Source organism: Nanorana parkeri, unplaced genomic scaffold (genome assembly GCF_000935625.1).
Source record: "Nanorana parkeri isolate BGI_ZX_2015 unplaced genomic scaffold, ASM93562v1 scaffold115, whole genome shotgun sequence".
Taxonomy (NCBI): domain Eukaryota; kingdom Metazoa; phylum Chordata; class Amphibia; order Anura; family Dicroglossidae; genus Nanorana; species Nanorana parkeri.
The window spans coordinates 864,680-881,243 of record NW_017306383.1 but is presented as its reverse complement, the minus strand read 5'-3'; the positions used below and the strand labels follow the sequence as shown (position 1 = coordinate 881,243).

Below are 16,564 nucleotides of genomic sequence, written 5' to 3'. Positions count from 1 at the left end.
AATTCAATTACTAACAAGTCTAACCATACACCAAATACTCTCTTTCCGATGTCATGCCCAGTAGGTGTTACATCTACAGTGAAATACTGTGAGACATCAGGTTAAATACACATTAGAAAAGTACCCACAGCTTGGTATGTGGATGTGTGGGATTATGTGGAGTATGTCATTCGTTTCTAGGGCAGATGAATGGAGGAAGACCTGGTTAAAATAAGATTTCAGCACAGGGGTGACCAGGCAGGTGCATGCAAAAGATATCCCACTTTTAGCTAGTATGTTCTTTGGTTATCTTCTACAACTCCCCCGTTTTGAAAAGATCTGCTTTAAAGTCTTGGGCTGGCTTGCACAGTTTTGGACGGTTTCCCATCAGCCTTCAATCAGCCATCCAGTTTTATCTCATTTCCAGTTTGATTTCCACTGCAGTTTAGACCATGTGGCCACTCAATGTGGTAAAACCACTACAATACTAGTCAAAAGACATTTTAAATTTATTTCCATGCGAATTGTGACCACTTGGCTGCTTAAAACTTGGAAATCATTGACGCCGCAAATATCAAATGTATTAATATCGAGGCTCATTTTTCCAATTCTGACTGCAGTACATTTTTTTAAATCACAAGGGGGAAAATACAAAGAAACTGCAAGGCCAAAAGTGGTAAGTAAATGCACTGTTTTATTTGTAAAACATGAAATTAATGTAATTCATATTTTTCACTCCTTTAAAATGTCGATCTGTTAATAATTTTCTATGGCTCAATTTAAGCCAATAAATTATATAATTTGTCTTCTCTTTCATAGCAAAGTAAACCACTGAAGAAAACATCATAAATGGGGTATCTGTGTTTCCTAACCTTCTGTCCACTTAAAAAAAAAAAAAATGCCTGGCGTAAATAAAAAGAAATGAGAATTTAGCGTTGCTACAAACACTGATTCCTCCACCATTGCAACAGAAGAGGACATTGCCTTAACAGATGAATAACGCAACTGTTGCAGGAGTGAAGGCATTAAACATCACATCTCATGTCTTCTACACTCATTCACATAATCTAAAGAGAAAAGGAACTGAGGAGTTTTAACTTAGAATCCTCAATGTTCTCTTCTGTCTCCAGATCCAGAAGAGAACATAGAGTTTGGCTATGAGGAACACAGTTCTATTTTAATGCCACAGTGTTCCTTCATGCAGCGAGATGAACTGGCTGCATCTGGAGAGCTAAACAGGCAGAGATATTTGCACAAGCACTGAAGATCTGGCATTGCACAGCAATGTTTTTCCCTTAAGAAAACAGGGAGCACCACCAAGGTGCTGAAATAACACTGCCTTAATAATAAATGACAACATATACAAACCACTTTCCTAACAACTGCCCTGTTTTTCTCGAATTTACTTAACTGTATAAGCGTATGGCAACTGCGCTAACCTCTAAAGATCTGCCATTTGCATACCCTCTCGCATGACCGCTCTACAGGCTGAATTAGGGAAATTACTAGAGATTTCACTCTTCAGGAAAATGACAACTAGGTGTTTACACAACGCAAGCCTCTACATGTCATCTTCCCTGCCATCGTCTTCATCCAGATCATCTTCATCAGCGGCATCCCCGGACTCTAAGTCATCATCATCTTCCACCTGGTGGGAAGGCAGAAAATAGTTTAATATTCATTGTTAACCTAATTGGATAAACCCAGCTTGCCCAAACAGCTGAAATGCGTGCAATATACAGTAAAGAGAGTGTAAAGATAGCTGTGCTATATGCTAGTTTATAAACACAGATTCCATCTCTGGAGACTCCTTTCTCCATCCCATCAGCACTGACATAGAAAAGCATTCAGATTGTAAGCCAGAGCCTGTCTTTCTAGCCAACCTTTTAAACTGGAGCCCGTACACAACAGAGCCCTCAAACAAATGACAGTGACTATAGTCCTGCACTAGTTTGGGTACAGCAAGTAGTCACAACATCCACAAAATACCTGGCTGCTTGCCCAAATCTTTTTAACATCAGCACCCTTAAAAACCTGTAGGTTACAACTGCTACTATGTATGTGGGCTGATTGGCGTGTTTTTTTTTTTTTAAGTCATGCATCTCCTCTTAGGGTACCTATAGTGGATTCCTGGTTATTGAAAGTTTTGGAGTACTGTTATTTTTTGTAATAATTGCACTAACAGTTCTTTTTTTCTGGAAAAGCTTTTGCAACATTTAGTCTCTTCCTTAGGTCAAAGCAGTACTGGCATTTTAAAGAAATAAAATGTATGCAAGCCCAACAAAAATGTACTTCTATTATTTGGTCCCTTTTGTTCTGTTAAATAGACCGCTGAAAGCGTTTTGTTGTATCTTTTCCATAATTTACATTAAAATTTTTTTTTTTTTTATTGTGGCAAAAATCAGTTATGTGTTTTGCGCACTCTGCTTTTGTTATCTCAAACAGTAATCAGCCCTCCTAGCTTTTCCCTTGGACTACAAAACTCCTCTTCCCTATACTGTGTAAATAAGGACAAGGGGAGGTATTCTGTAGCTCAGCAAAAGTCATCTGGGCACAGCTGGAACCATTTCTTGCAATTTTAGTCTAGCATGGGCATTATGTTTTAAGAAAGTTAGGAGCAGAGTGCATTTCGGTCATGATCAAGATATATTTTTGTGCAATTGCAGGGTCTATCAAGGGATAAAACATGGAGAAAATAGGATTTTAATACTTAAAGGACTCCAAGAAATGGATTTTATGTTGAGGGATGCAGGAAGGCTTTAACCTTTGGTTATAATGCTGCCTACAGGCGGATTGGACACTAGCAAATAAAAAAACTGCACACCAGCCCAGGATAACCCCTCCTACTACCAGCATGCCTCAGTTTTGTGGCAAAGCAATGCGTCCTTTGAGGGGACCTTCACGATGTCCAAAAGCAGAAAGACTGAGGGTGCGCAACACAGCAAATGTTAACAGGCCTAAGGATAACAAGAGACGCCTGTAGGACTTTACACCCGAAGCTGGCATTAGATGAGGCTGCAACATCGACCTGTTAGAACTTAGAAAACTTGTGAACAGAAGACCAGGTGGCAGCCTTGCAAATCTGGGAATCAATTGCATTTGACCGAAAAGCCAAAGAAACACTGACAGATGTAGTAAAGTGCCCCACAATCCTAAGTATCCCACAATGGAGATGCCATGAGAGCACAACAGGGCTAATATTGAAGTCAGCACCTTGAATAATAAAGGGAGAGTCATGAACTGGTAGTGTATAGGCCCTACAGCAAAGCGTGCCCTTGCCACCAGTAGCGTTCTTGATAATAGTATCAAGAGTAAATCTGAAAGGAAGTTCTTACACGCAGGTTCCGCATTCCAGCGTGTGTATAAACTCAAGACTCATGCATGAGATAAATTGGGAAACCTCCAGCAGACTGTCATGAATTTTCCTACAGCTTTTCCTACAGCCATTTGCGCCACACGCTCTGCAATCAAAGGATCAACCGCAACAGTGGTGAAATCTTTTAAAGGAGAACTATGGGGTAAGTGTTATTCCCCATAGTTCTCTTAAGGGTCAGGGGATGACAGGGGATGATATACTAGCGACCTCCCGTGACCCAAAGCTCAGTATATCGCGAGCTACAGTATTACTGAGACCACCGCAGCCGGGACGGATCCCGACAAGGGTGTCTGTAAATAACTAAGGTAATTGTATGCTTACTGTGTCCCCAATTATGAATGAACAGGAAGTGCTCTACGTCACTTCCTATTCATTCATGATTGTGGACATAGTAACTCATACTATCTCCATAGTTATTGAATGGATAGGAGCAGTCAGTATAGAGGCTTCCTGTTTATTCATAAGAGGGGCTGCAGAAATTCATCACCTTTCAACATCTCGTGGAGTCACGAGGCGGCCCAACAAAGTCATCTCGTGGCCCAACAAAGTACTGATGGGGTGGTCATAATAATCTGGCCACTCAGTGTATATATACACACACAGACACACACACACAAAACACACACACAGTATATATCAATCAACGTAATCACTGATGTTTATTATCACCCACAGCTGGCAATGATACATGACAAAGGAGACAGAAATAAACAGGGAACACTTTTGTACCTGCTCTCCAAGTTCTTTTAGCTTCTTCTTTAGAGAAAATATTTTTTGGTCTTGATCAGCCAAGAGGATCAGAAGATCATCCTGTTCCTTCTTAGACTCAGAGACCTCCTGTGTCAGCTTAAGTTTTTCATCTTGTAAAATGGCTGCTGTGCTGCGAGCAGAGTCTAGTTCCTGTTTTAAAGAGGCTCTCTCTTCAGATGCAGCTTTCAGTTCTTCCTAAAAACATTAAAGCAACAAAACACTAAGAACATGCTGTATTATTTCTGCTACATTTGGACAGCATGTTTTCTTGACTCTAGTGTGATCCCAAGTGTGGACACAATTACCTCTATGCAGTGGTAAGATAGCCATGTACATCTGCACAGTACTCTTATGCCTGGGGAGGCTTTCTATTTGAGCGGAGGCCACTGAAAGCCTAATGCACACTGGCAGTGTAGAAGCTTTCACTAGCATTTTACAACGCATGTATCATGACACAAAGTATTATAAAGAGTTTACCTGTTAGCCTAGTCCCTAACTCAATGAGCATGTGGAATAAGGGTTCTTATATAAACTAAAACCAGTTAACATATAGACCGTATCCACCCACCTTCATATTTGTTTGCCTTCCCCAATATGCCCATATATTGGAGTATGGTGCTCAAGATGTAGAAGTGTGAATAAAGCTTTGATTGATTTAGAGGAATCTGTCTTTTTTGGGTCAAATAATCTCTAAAGAGATGTATGAAGGCTCTTGCTATGCAAAGAGAATACTGAAGTCAAATAGCGGTGCTCGAAGTGATGACACTGATGGTGTTGTGTGTTCCCACGATATGGATGGAACTAAAATTAGGGAAAAAACCATCTAAATTACCACTGGCCGTGCATAGCAGGTGGCTGCATGTCAGGTACGTTTCCATGATATGAATGGAAGGAATCACCAACACTCACAGAATGCAAATTTCTTGTTCATCTTTATTGAACATGCGTCACACTATGTCGCCCTGAGGACCCTGCGCGTCCCCAAAACATTGGCTTGTTCGACGCATGTAACACATATTCAATAAAAATGAACAAGAAATTTGAATTCGGTGAGTGCTATGCAATGCCAGTGGTAGTTTCTATGGTTTTTTTTCCTAATATTTGTTTAAGGGTGTCAGGTTTCTAGAAGTCTCTGCAGTCAATAATTTGGATGTGGCTACACCTGGAATAACATATGTACATTTTGGAAGTCCTGTAGAGCCTTGGTTCTCAAGTGGTGGATCATGACCCAAAAGTGGGTCGCGACACCATGTTCATGTTCCACTTTTCTAGGTAAGAGACTCCTCAGCCTTTCACTGTCAGTTCTCGCGCTGAGCAGCCATTCAAAATATGCTGCCCGGTCCTGCTGTCAGCTTGAGGTGGGGTGGGCTGGAAGTATGGTCATAAGGGAGCTCCATCCATATGTGCATTACTTACAGCTCCCATATGTGCCTTGTAGAGGTGCCTGGACTGGACTGACGTCACATTCTGGCTCCTGGCACCTCTACAGGGCACACAAGGGAGCTGTACAAACAATGCACATATGGATAGAGCTCCATCACAGCACAGCATCCCACACTGGACCCCAAGCTGAGGATCCACTCCAGTTATCATAAGGTATGGAGACTGGGTGGATCTTAAAATAAAGAAAAAAAAATATATAATTTTTTTTTGGAGTGTGTATGTGTGTGAATGTCTGTGAGTGTGAGATTGTGTCTGTGGTTGTGTGTGTATGTCAGTGTTTGAGGGTCCATTCACACTAGTACAGTGCGTTAATCACACAGTCCCATGCGATTAATGCACTGTACCACGCAATTGCATCTACTGCGCGTTCTGGTGTGGAAGGTGTGTTGCGTTGCCATTAATTTGAATGATACCCCAAACGCACCTCCCGCCCACAGTCCGATTGCCTGCACCCGAACGCCCGGTACTGCAGTGCCGTGCATTCTATTGCAGTGCGACTTGGGTCGTGACTTAATGACCAAGGACAAACGTGGGTCCTGAGAACCACTGCTGTTAGCTTAATATTAACAAAACTGATCTCCATGTACCTAGTCTAAAATGCAGTTAACAACAAACCTTTATACTGTTAAGCTCCTTCGACAAACTTGCCACTTTCTCTTCAAGTTCATTATTTTTAGCTTGAGGTGCATGGTCACCAGGTGCTGCTGCTGTAGCCTGTGAAGACAAAACAGGAAATCTGTAAACACAATAAGAGCTATAGATTTAACCTGCTAAATGTTTGTAGAAGTATAAAAAGGGAAAGTATGAAATTGTTAATTGCATGCATATTTTCCCTTTTTCCTCATCGCCATTTTTTCTGTCCACTAAGTTTTACATTTTAGGTTTTTGCCTCAGCGTAACCAGATACACAGATATTATGCTGTCTCTAAATCACAGTATTGTAAAGTCTTTCCATCAGCTCAGTGAACATGAAATGTATGACATACAGGCTTATTAGGTAAAGCAGTGGAAAGATCAACTGTAATGTGAAAAGTGAAGTAACCCATACCAGACAATGAGAAATCCCTCTGTCTTACCAAATAAGCCCAACAGTCTGCTTCATGGTGGGCACTTGTCACCCTGAGAAGCATGGTTGTAAACCAATCCTTGGGATAAAAGATCTACACTATCTTGGAGAGCCCATAGAGTTAGGAGTTTTACCTGTAGAAGGAAGACCTTGGAGACAGCAGTATCTAGCACAAGGTCTAGATACTCCATAGATACTCCAAGAAATGGGTGCTCTTGTCCCAGTGACATCCTCAATAAAGTTGTCCAGGGATTCGCCAAAGAGGTATTCTCCAACAGAGGGCATATGAAATAGGCTTTTACTGTAGTTGCACCAATGTCCTGCAGACCAACATTTGAGCCAAAGGTTCCTACACATATGCACCAAAAGGAGACACATTCTGGGCATTAGGTGTATTAATACCTGCCAGCCCACAGTAGAGTAAGGTCATAGGCATGAGGCAGAGCAGATGGAGGACAGAGGGATTAGTTAAGACACATCCAGGATTTGACGACATATCCTTGGACCAGACAGCCAGACTTTGGCAGAGGGACATGGAAGCAATGGTGGGTTGCAGGGCAGGGTCTGCGAGGGAGAATAAAGCTGTGGAAAGGCTTCTAGCCTTTTATCCAGTGGATCTTTAAACACCAGGATGTCCTCTACAGTCTTGTAAAGACTAGAAATGGCCATATCCATCATGGGGAGATCCCACTTTAAAAAATAAAGTTTTTCTAAGCAATATCCTATTTAAAAAAAAAAATGTTTTAAGGGTAAGGCCAATTACTATACAAAAAAGGTTGCAATAGTTAAGTGTACAGGAAAGGTTTTAAAGGCTGGTAGGTAGGCTAACGAAGGCTGTTTCTGGTCAAGTGATTTGTGAACTGTCAATAGGACCAAAGTGGTATACTTAAGTTTGGGAGTTATGTCAGCAGACTGAGACTCCTCACGTATCAAGTCATCAAAACACAAATAAGGTGTATTCCTCTTTATCCTCAGCTGACAGTGCAGAAGCAGCTGCAGCTACAGGGAAACCAGAGATGGACTCTGGAGGGGAGGGCATGAAAGCATGCTTGCAGCCCCTGCATCCCGTGTCAGCTAACACTCGAGATTTTTCCCTATGAACACAGACATGGTAGTATTAAATTCCTCCCAAGACAAAACGGGGGGCACACCTAAGGGGATTATGGAGGCCTAAGAAGTGTTCAGGCAGGGGCAAGGTTCCAGACTTAGTGTCAGACCCTTTAGCAGAATCCCCCCAGAACTGCTAGTGGATTGTAAGCTGGCAAGGCCTGCAGGACCACTGCCTTAGTGCTTCTGATCAGTCATACTCTGTATACAAGTGATGGATTTTCCCAAAGGGAGCACACACAAGACCCTATGGGAGCAGGATGAGGTATTGCCCACTTTACTGTGACTAGAAGGCAGATGGGAGTCTAGAGGAAGGTCCAGAGCAAAATAGCATGGGTGTGGCTGAGGAGATGGCAGGAAGGCAGTCCGCTAGCCAAAAAAAGGCTGTGCAGTCTCAGTGGAGCGCATCAGTCTGTATGCAAACGTGGACAAACATGGTGTCAAATTCAAACATGGTGCTGTGCCTCTCCCCGTCACTGGCTTGTGACCAAAGGTGTCACAGCTACCGCTCCAGTGTGAATTCTATAAGTCACAAAAGCACTGACCAGGGCAGTAAAAGCACACACCAAGCCCCCAGAAGGAACGAAGCCCTGACTTACCGTAGTGGCATTTTAAGATGCCCTGCAGTCCTCACCATGTAAAATAGGGAACATGTAGACAAGCAGGGAACATGCCCCATCCAAAAGGTCTTTGCCTTTCCACTGGGCTTACACCCTAGGCATTCTACAGGGACAGGGCTCCACATTGGCTGCACTTCAGCCCTGGACCTGTAAATCACTCTGCAATTACCATACAGACTACACCAAGAGTGTACCTCCAGCAGAGTCCAGTGCTCAAGGACTAAGTGTATTTGTATTTTATATACAATCATCCGCCACTTTATTAGGTACACCTTGCTAGTACCGAGTTGGACCCCCTTTTGCCTTCAGAACTGCCTTAATTCTTTGTGGTATAGATTCAACAAGGTGTTGGAAACATGCCTCAGAGATTTTGGTCCATATTGACACGATAGCATCACGGGCCCAAAGTGTGCCAAGAAAATATAACAAACACCATTACACCACCACCACCAGTCTGAACCATTGATACAAGGCATGATGGATCCATGCTTTCATGTTGCCAAATTCTGACCCTACCATCTGAATGTCACAGCTGAAATCGAGACTCATCAAACCAGGCAACGTTTTTCCTATCTTCTATTTTCCAATTTTGGTGAGCCTGTGAGAATTATAGCCTGCGTTTCCTGTTCTTAGCGGACAGGAGTGGCACCCGGTATGGTCTTCTGCTGCACGGTTCGACGTGTTGTGCATTCAGCGATGCTCTTCTGCATACCTCGGTTGTAACGAATGGTTATTTGCTACTGTTACTGTTGCCTTTCTATCATCTCGAACCAGTCTGCCCATTCTCCTCTAAACCTGACATCAAGGCATTTTCGTCCACACAACTGCCGCTCACTGGATATTTTCTCTTTTTCTGACAATTCTCTGTAAACCCTAGAGATGGCTGTGCGTGAAAATCCCAGCAGATCAGCAGTCTTTTAAATACTCACTTTCCAATTACCATACAGACTACACCAAGAGTGTCTAAGAGAGCACCTCCAGCAGAGTCCAGTGCTCGAAGACACATTGCAAGTTGGCCTTTCTTCTTCCTCACAGCAGGGTCTGGGTATGGTGTCCAAGGCTGTGCTGAGGATCAGCCAATCTGGAAAGCTGGACCATAAGCACCAGTTGCTCTGTAGCTGAGTGAAGAATGTTGCTAGTAGAAAAAGGAATTGTGATAAAAAGAAAAGATAGAAAAAGACTTGCTTCTCCCAGAGGAGAGAAGACATCTGTTATTCTAAGGACACTAGCAAAATGCTGAGGCAAAGTGGGAATGGGAGGCGTTATACTAGGCAGTCTTTTGTTTGCCACTGTCCAAACTTCAGAAAGGCAGCTGCATGACTCAAATGTACCTGAATTACATCCTGTGTCCCTTATGTCTTAATAATAATTAAGAAATGATCTTTTGGACAAATTTAGATACATGGCTTATAGACCACTTACATTTGCTTCTATTTTTTGCAGGAGTTCCATCCTTTCTGTTTGTAGTCTGTTGATTTCTGATGACTGAACGTATAGCTGAGATCTTAGTGTTTCTATATCCTGCAATCAAATGAGAAAACAAGTTACATCTCCCTGTCATTTGAATATAAGCAGACCTTTATTTACTAAAGGCAAATATTTAATTACAAGTTTAACTTGTTAGCACCTCTTGATTGAAAGCAGGCCAATATATAGGATAGTGTTTTAAACTTGTTGCCAACTGAAGGGCTGCTGTAGGGGCTATTCACTATAGCCCGTACAGCAGCCGAGCGGCTCTGCCGAGCCAAAGGCATATGTTTCAGCTTGACTGAGCCGAAGTAACACCCGAAGCGGGGCAAACAGCCTGCCGCAAATGACAGCTGGGCGGAGCCAGCCGTGCTCTGACAGCTGGCTCCACCCAGTTGTAATGACAGATCAGTGTCCCTAAATGACCTGTTGTCATTAAACAACAACTTGGCAGAGACGGTCGTGATGTCACGTCCAGCTCCACCCAATTGTCATTCATTGGCCGGCACCTGCTAGAATTTTTTTTAAATTATTTTTTTATTAAAATATCTTTAGTTATATTTGAATTTCACTATTTATGAACATCATTAAAAAATATTTTTTTACCCTACGATTTTCTATTCTGCTCCTCGGTACCACAGAGGTACCAAGCAAAATAGCCGAGCCGAATGCTGCTCGGCCCCATTCAGCTATTCACTCCCTGCCGTTCGGCCCCTATGTGAATAAGGGCGAACGGCAGCGAGTGAGCTGATCCAGATGTTGGATTGGCTGAGTCAAGTCCTTCTGCACTTCGGCTCAGCCGAACATGCAAAGGATGTTCTACTGACCGAAGTGCAGCCAAAGGCAGCCGATGTACGGCTGAAATCACCAGTACAAGCCAGAAGTGAATAGCCGAACTTAGTTCGGCTCACTTCGGCTGGGTTATTCACTCGGTTTGTGAATAACCCCCTTAGTTCAGTTAAGAAAATGAATGATACAATTTGGAGCAGTTGCTCATTGTAACCAATCAGCTTCTGTCTGATCCAGTTCTGATAAATTACCCACTGTTATTAATAATTGTTTGCGCATCAAATTTCTGTTTTGCTCAGATCGACCTCCCCCTACTTATGCTGACATTGATATCAAGGTATGGAAATAGACTCAATATAATTTTATTATAAACCCCTTTTTAAATGGATAGGGACATCTTGGCATCTCCTTCAGCCCTCTCCCCAGATATAGGATATTTTAAGCAAAAGCATTGAAAAGGTATTTGTACTTGTGGAGAAAGGGGCACCGAGACAAGCCAGGGCATGTCTGCTGTTTCTCTCCATTGTAGCCTCCCCAGAACAAAGGATACATGAGGGGGGAGGGGGGTGGGGGTTAGTTGCTCAGCAACAGCCTGTGTACTTCCCCTTCCCTCCCCTCTCATGCCGGCCCCTCCCGGGACCTTTGTAAGTGTTGGTGGGAAGGCTGCATGCTCGCTTCCTCGCTGACTGGTGGACTAGAAGCTGCGCTGAGGCCGGTCTCTGTCTGTGGATTCAAAAGGATACGGACTTAACCCTGCCTGTTCTGCTCCACTGCTGCTGTGAGGACTGCTGGGATCTGTTGTTCTACTCGTACTGGATGTACTCACACGGTGCCTTGTTACCTGTTGGATTACCTCTTGCTGCACCTCTGACCCCTGGACTACTAGCATTGTGACTCTGGACTTATTCCTTCCTTGGTCCGTTGCCTACCTTCCGGTCTGACCCTCCCCGTGGCCTGCAACCCCCCAGGACCTAACCTTTGTACCTTGATTTGTATACCTGAATTCCCCAATAAACACCCCACACGCCGGGTTCCGTGTGATTTGCCTCTGTGTATTCTCACTGGGCTCCTAGTTCGTCACAGTACTGATTATTATTTTTATATACATATAATAACCCCTGTTGTCTCCAAAGTACACCGTTGGTTTAAGAAATGCATAGAGAGTTATCCATCTTCCCATAACCTATCTCTATTCTAAATTGTGGAATGTGTTGGTCTTCATGATTATGATAACATGAAGATAGGCATGGTGGGTCAGAAGAGGCTATGAATTATGTAATGAGCAAGCAAACATTAACACCTAATGCTTATTTTAAGCAAGTTTTGTAATAACGTATTTAACAGTAATATCTGATTTATTATATAGATTTAATAATGTGGTCCTCACAGAGGCATATAGAAACCAGAAAAAAGATTTCGTCTCGATTTTGAAGGCAGGTTTTTCTAAAATGATCATGGTATTATGCTAGGTGGCCATTTGAGACACAAACAGTACTACTGATTATTTTCCCTCCTAAATGCCATTAGACAATAACGTAGCTGAGAAACATAACTGAGAAAACTGAAGCAAATGTAATGTGCTTCTACCTTTTGTAGCTCTGTAGCTTGTTCAGATCCTTCCGTAATTTGCTCTGTCTGACTACCAGCTTGACTGCTCTAAAAAAACATAAGAATAAGATAAATGATACATATTTCATGGGCTTAATCCAACATTATTTAACACAGGTTATGAATGGTTATGCATAAAAACATGACCACAAATCATTTCACTTCCTTAAACATAGGCAATGAGTCTAAAGTATGTCCTTGGTTTACCAGACAAACAAAATAAATAGAAAGAACTTTTGTTTGTTGTTGTATTTATTATACCCAGGACTACAAAATAACATTTGTTATAGTAGATTTTTATAATAAATACATTTTATATTTGCGTCTTTTTTTTCACCCATTACCTAAACCTATGACTACAGATTTTATACCCCTTGGTTTTGCAGACAAATACATTTATCACTATTTATGACAACAAATAATTTGTATGTATTTTTGAGGACAAATACAACTTTTCTTCTGTTTTTGCCTTACAAAAATACTTTATATTTGCAGTAATTGCTTGCAGTGATCAAACACAACATAAGTGAACAAAACGTTCTGCAAATCATTGTTAAAATGTTAGTATTGGTCCTTGATATTTATTCTTACATAGAAGTAAAGCTCCTCTTTATTAAACTGTGAAATGTGTGTACAGTGGCAGGCAAAACTGACAACACTACACTCAATAAGAAGTACACAAATAAATTCTTTTATATTTCATTAAAAAAATGGGTAATTTGTTGTGTTTTGGGGCATTTAATTAAATTTGTCACTAAATTTTGGGGTTTAATAAGGAGTTGCGCTAATATTGCGCAACATAAAAATTTTCAACTACCACCATTTTATTCTATAGGGTCTTGGCATTCAGAAAATATATAATGTTGGGGGGTTTTACGTCATTTTCAGGCCTAAAATGTGGAATATAACATGGGTGCAAAAATGGAAAAAAGGGCCTCAGTCATGAAGGGGTTAACCACTTTACCAGATTCTGTATGAGGGTGTTTTTCTCTGCCAGCTCTCCTTTCAGTAAATCCTGTTGTTTTTTCAATTCTTCAATTTCCTCTTTCAATCGACTGACCTCTTCTGGTTGGAAGCCATTAACCTGTGCACCACTACTGTGGGCGTTATGATGCTGGTTATCTTTTCCTATTCAGAAAAACAAGCAAATGTAGTGACTTAACCTGCAATGTAACGCGCTGTGTAACAAATACTCACAAAAATGTCTACAAAACCAAAGGTCAGTGAGGACACTAAAAAAAAAACCAAAGTTTTCTTGTGTTTTACATTCTCTCCACCTATGGCCTACAATGAAGTTTGATAAAACAAAAGCAATGGTAAATAATTGATGTGCTTTCCGTATACATATGTCCTATTCCTGGCTGACCTGTGCAAAAAAATGAAACAGACTTTGTGTGGAATGGAACGTGAAATGAAGTGGGTTAGAACCTTTATGAGAGATCTGCTGCTTTATGTGTCCCTACTTGGGTGAAAGTAAGGGCAAATATCCCCAACATGGACAGATGTTACATAAAAAAAAAAAAAAAACTGACATTGGTCCTCTACTCTTTCCAACAAATGCTTTGGCTGTAGCTCAGCTTTAAAGTGTAAGCTCAACAGATCACTTCTGAGTAACTTCACATGTGTGGAGGGATTTGCTATTCCTATGCAAGCTTTCGTTTCCTCATTTGATCCTGCCAGTAAGGGACTTCCTGCTCTAGGGAGACTCAAGTGTGGCTATGCAGGGCTCTTCCACTCCTTCCGTGGGATCCAAGTTGACTTACAAGCGCATAACACGTCTGTATAATAAGCTAGAGTCCCATATGTGAGACCTGCCAATCCAACTCATTCTCAGTAATGCTCAGGGTCTGAAAAAGTGACAGCAGCTGCTAGATAGGGGAAATCAGCTGCAATCACCATCCTGGATTCACTTGATAGTGAGGATGCAATCTTCATTAATAAAAAGAGAAAAGCTAATCTGCTGGTCCTCCACAATTCCAATAACTAGAGGGAACAGCAGACATAACATCCCTCATACATGCCTGCACCCTACAAGGCATCCCAAGGCATCGTGGGATATGTAGTCCTAGCCAAAATGGAAATGTAACTGCAAAGAGATGTGCACCCACAGCTAGGATGCAAGTGCACAATCAGGAAGAGGCCAAAGGGAGTCATAGAGCCATGCACATATTTCAAGCAATGAGAAAGAGAGTATAAAATCAGATTGTTGCACTTATTACTCCTTATTTAAAATTGACTTTAATAACCACAAGGTAAGCCACATACAAATGATAAACATAATACATACAGATGTTGATGTCTTTAGCTTAGCATTAATGCTGAAAATGTATACACACAGAGTATACCCTGACATGAAATAAAGTGAATGCAAACAGAATACACATTAGTGACAAGAGTATGTATGGTATGTAGCCTTTTTTGAGAAAGACCACCCAAAGAAAGAAGGGAACAGGGGCACACCACAACAGGAAGACAGAGAAATCACTTAAAATCTTACAGAAGTTCCTTTTTCTACTCCACTAAAAACTGTTTTTGTTGTTGTATCTGTCCCCTTTAGAGAGATTTCCTATCACTTCCTGTCAGTCTGTATGGAAAATTTCCCCAATAGGGACACAGTAATAAAAACATGTCAGTGGACCTAATCTTTCCCCACTCTACTGAACAACAAAAATATATTAAAGAACTCCAGCCAGAAATATTCTTACCTTTGCAGTGGGGCTACCCTCGCAGTGCAAGGGTTAAATGTGCATGTCTAGGGTGTAAACATTTTTTTTTAAAAAAGGGATAAACCCACCCAAGCCTCAGATTCGGCTGGCTGCTACACCGGTCCCTGAAGCCTCTCTGCTCCACTTCAGCAATGGAATGTCTCTCAGCGTCAAATACACTGTATATCTATGTTATTCGTAATTTTACCCCCTAGACGAAATGAGCACTTAACCCTTGCAAAGAGGGGGTAGCACCACTGCAAGGGTTAAGATTTCTGCCTGGGGTTCTTCTTTAAAGCATAAACAAGAAAAATCTATGAGCAAAATAAATACAAAATGAGAAAGGCAACCTCAATACTAAACAAAGTCATCCAGAAATAAACAGAATGATTTAAACTAAGGCTAGTCATACACTGATCATCTTTGCTCATTCAGAAATTGTGGAAAGAAATGCTGGATTCCCTCATCCATGCTAAACAGGGAGTCAGAATACCCAAACACTGACTGCAAGTAATTGGCTGAGAGTTTTCGGATCGGCTCCTTCGACCAAATTAGATTTAAAAATGGACATTTGGCAAATGGGAAGGAGATCACTGCTGAATGGATAGTGTATGTCCAGCTTTAGTCTAATGTATTGCAAACCTTTGAGAATGTACTTCCAGATTGCCATAAATGTTACCCCACATTTATCAGTAACTCATCATTTTTTGTTCAGAATCTAAGGAATGTATATTCAAAATCGGAGTGTGGAACTGAAACATAACAAGTAACAAATAAAAGAGATGAAATGCTCTCATACCTAGTTGTACCTTCAGAAGATTGTACTGATCCTTGTGTTGCTGAATTTGGGCGAGCTGCTGTGAGACTGTAGTTTGGAACTGTTCATTCTTCGCTTGTAAAGTAGAAACAGATTGCTTCAGCTCATCCAGCTGAATGTCCTGCAAATTGTATATCAAGAGGAAATCGTTATCTATCAATCTGGAGTGAGATAGCTGTGGCTATGATCTGTACCTTAAGGATAACAGTAGCCTTCCGGGTTCAAGCAAAACTCCAGGCAGTGTATGAAAAAATAAAAAAATCCAGTTATATAACCATAAAAAACCCCCATAAAAATGTATTGTGTAGAAGTTAGGCTTCTGAAATCCACCGAAAAAAGTCCGGCTGCAGCCCATTACTAAGCCCATTGTTGGGTGAAACATGTCGGAATGAGGAGGATCTACGCTGGGACAACGTGTACCTGTGTGCTACAGTGAACTTTTCAGTGATGCCTGCAGTGTGCGACCGGACTTTTTTCTGTGGGTGGATCGGGATGGGCTTGGCCGGGGTGCACCTGCCATTCTCTCTGATGCTGCGGTGGAGGAGGATTGATATTGGCCTATGGAAGTTAGTTCTGAAATCCATTGTACTGATCTCAGATCGGGAAGGGAAGGAAGGGCCAGCTCTAGAAGCTAGACAGGTGTGTTGTAGTATACATGTGTTGACAGGGAACATTCTGACAGCAAAAAAGAGAGGAACTCATCAGTGTGTTATCCATGTGATGACCAGTATGCTTTACCAAGCTGTGCTGCTACTGTAAAAATCACGGGTGTATGGCTATGCTGCTTTCTGGCAGGGGATGCACTGTATGTCATTTACAATATGTACAATGCAGTGA

General features: G+C 41.7%; 1 protein-coding gene across 4 annotated transcripts in view; it reads right to left on the bottom strand.

The window, feature by feature from the left end:
* Positions 1–648: 648 nt before the first annotated feature.
* Positions 649–16,564, bottom strand: part of USO1 (USO1 vesicle transport factor) — a 67,650-nt gene continuing 51,734 nt past the window's right edge. For all 4 annotated transcript variants that reach the window (XM_018553295.1, XM_018553297.1, XM_018553296.1 and 1 more), the window contains 7 exons: positions 15,710–15,848; positions 13,170–13,333; positions 12,185–12,253; positions 9,764–9,862; positions 6,164–6,262; positions 4,085–4,300; positions 649–1,627 (listed from right to left, as the gene is read on the bottom strand). In XM_018553295.1, coding sequence (XP_018408797.1) covers positions 1,541–1,627; positions 4,085–4,300; positions 6,164–6,262; positions 9,764–9,862; positions 12,185–12,253; positions 13,170–13,333; positions 15,710–15,848 — 873 coding nt within the window. In that variant the 3' untranslated portion in view covers positions 649–1,540. The remainder of the gene's footprint in view (positions 1,628–4,084; positions 4,301–6,163; positions 6,263–9,763; positions 9,863–12,184; positions 12,254–13,169; positions 13,334–15,709; positions 15,849–16,564) is intronic.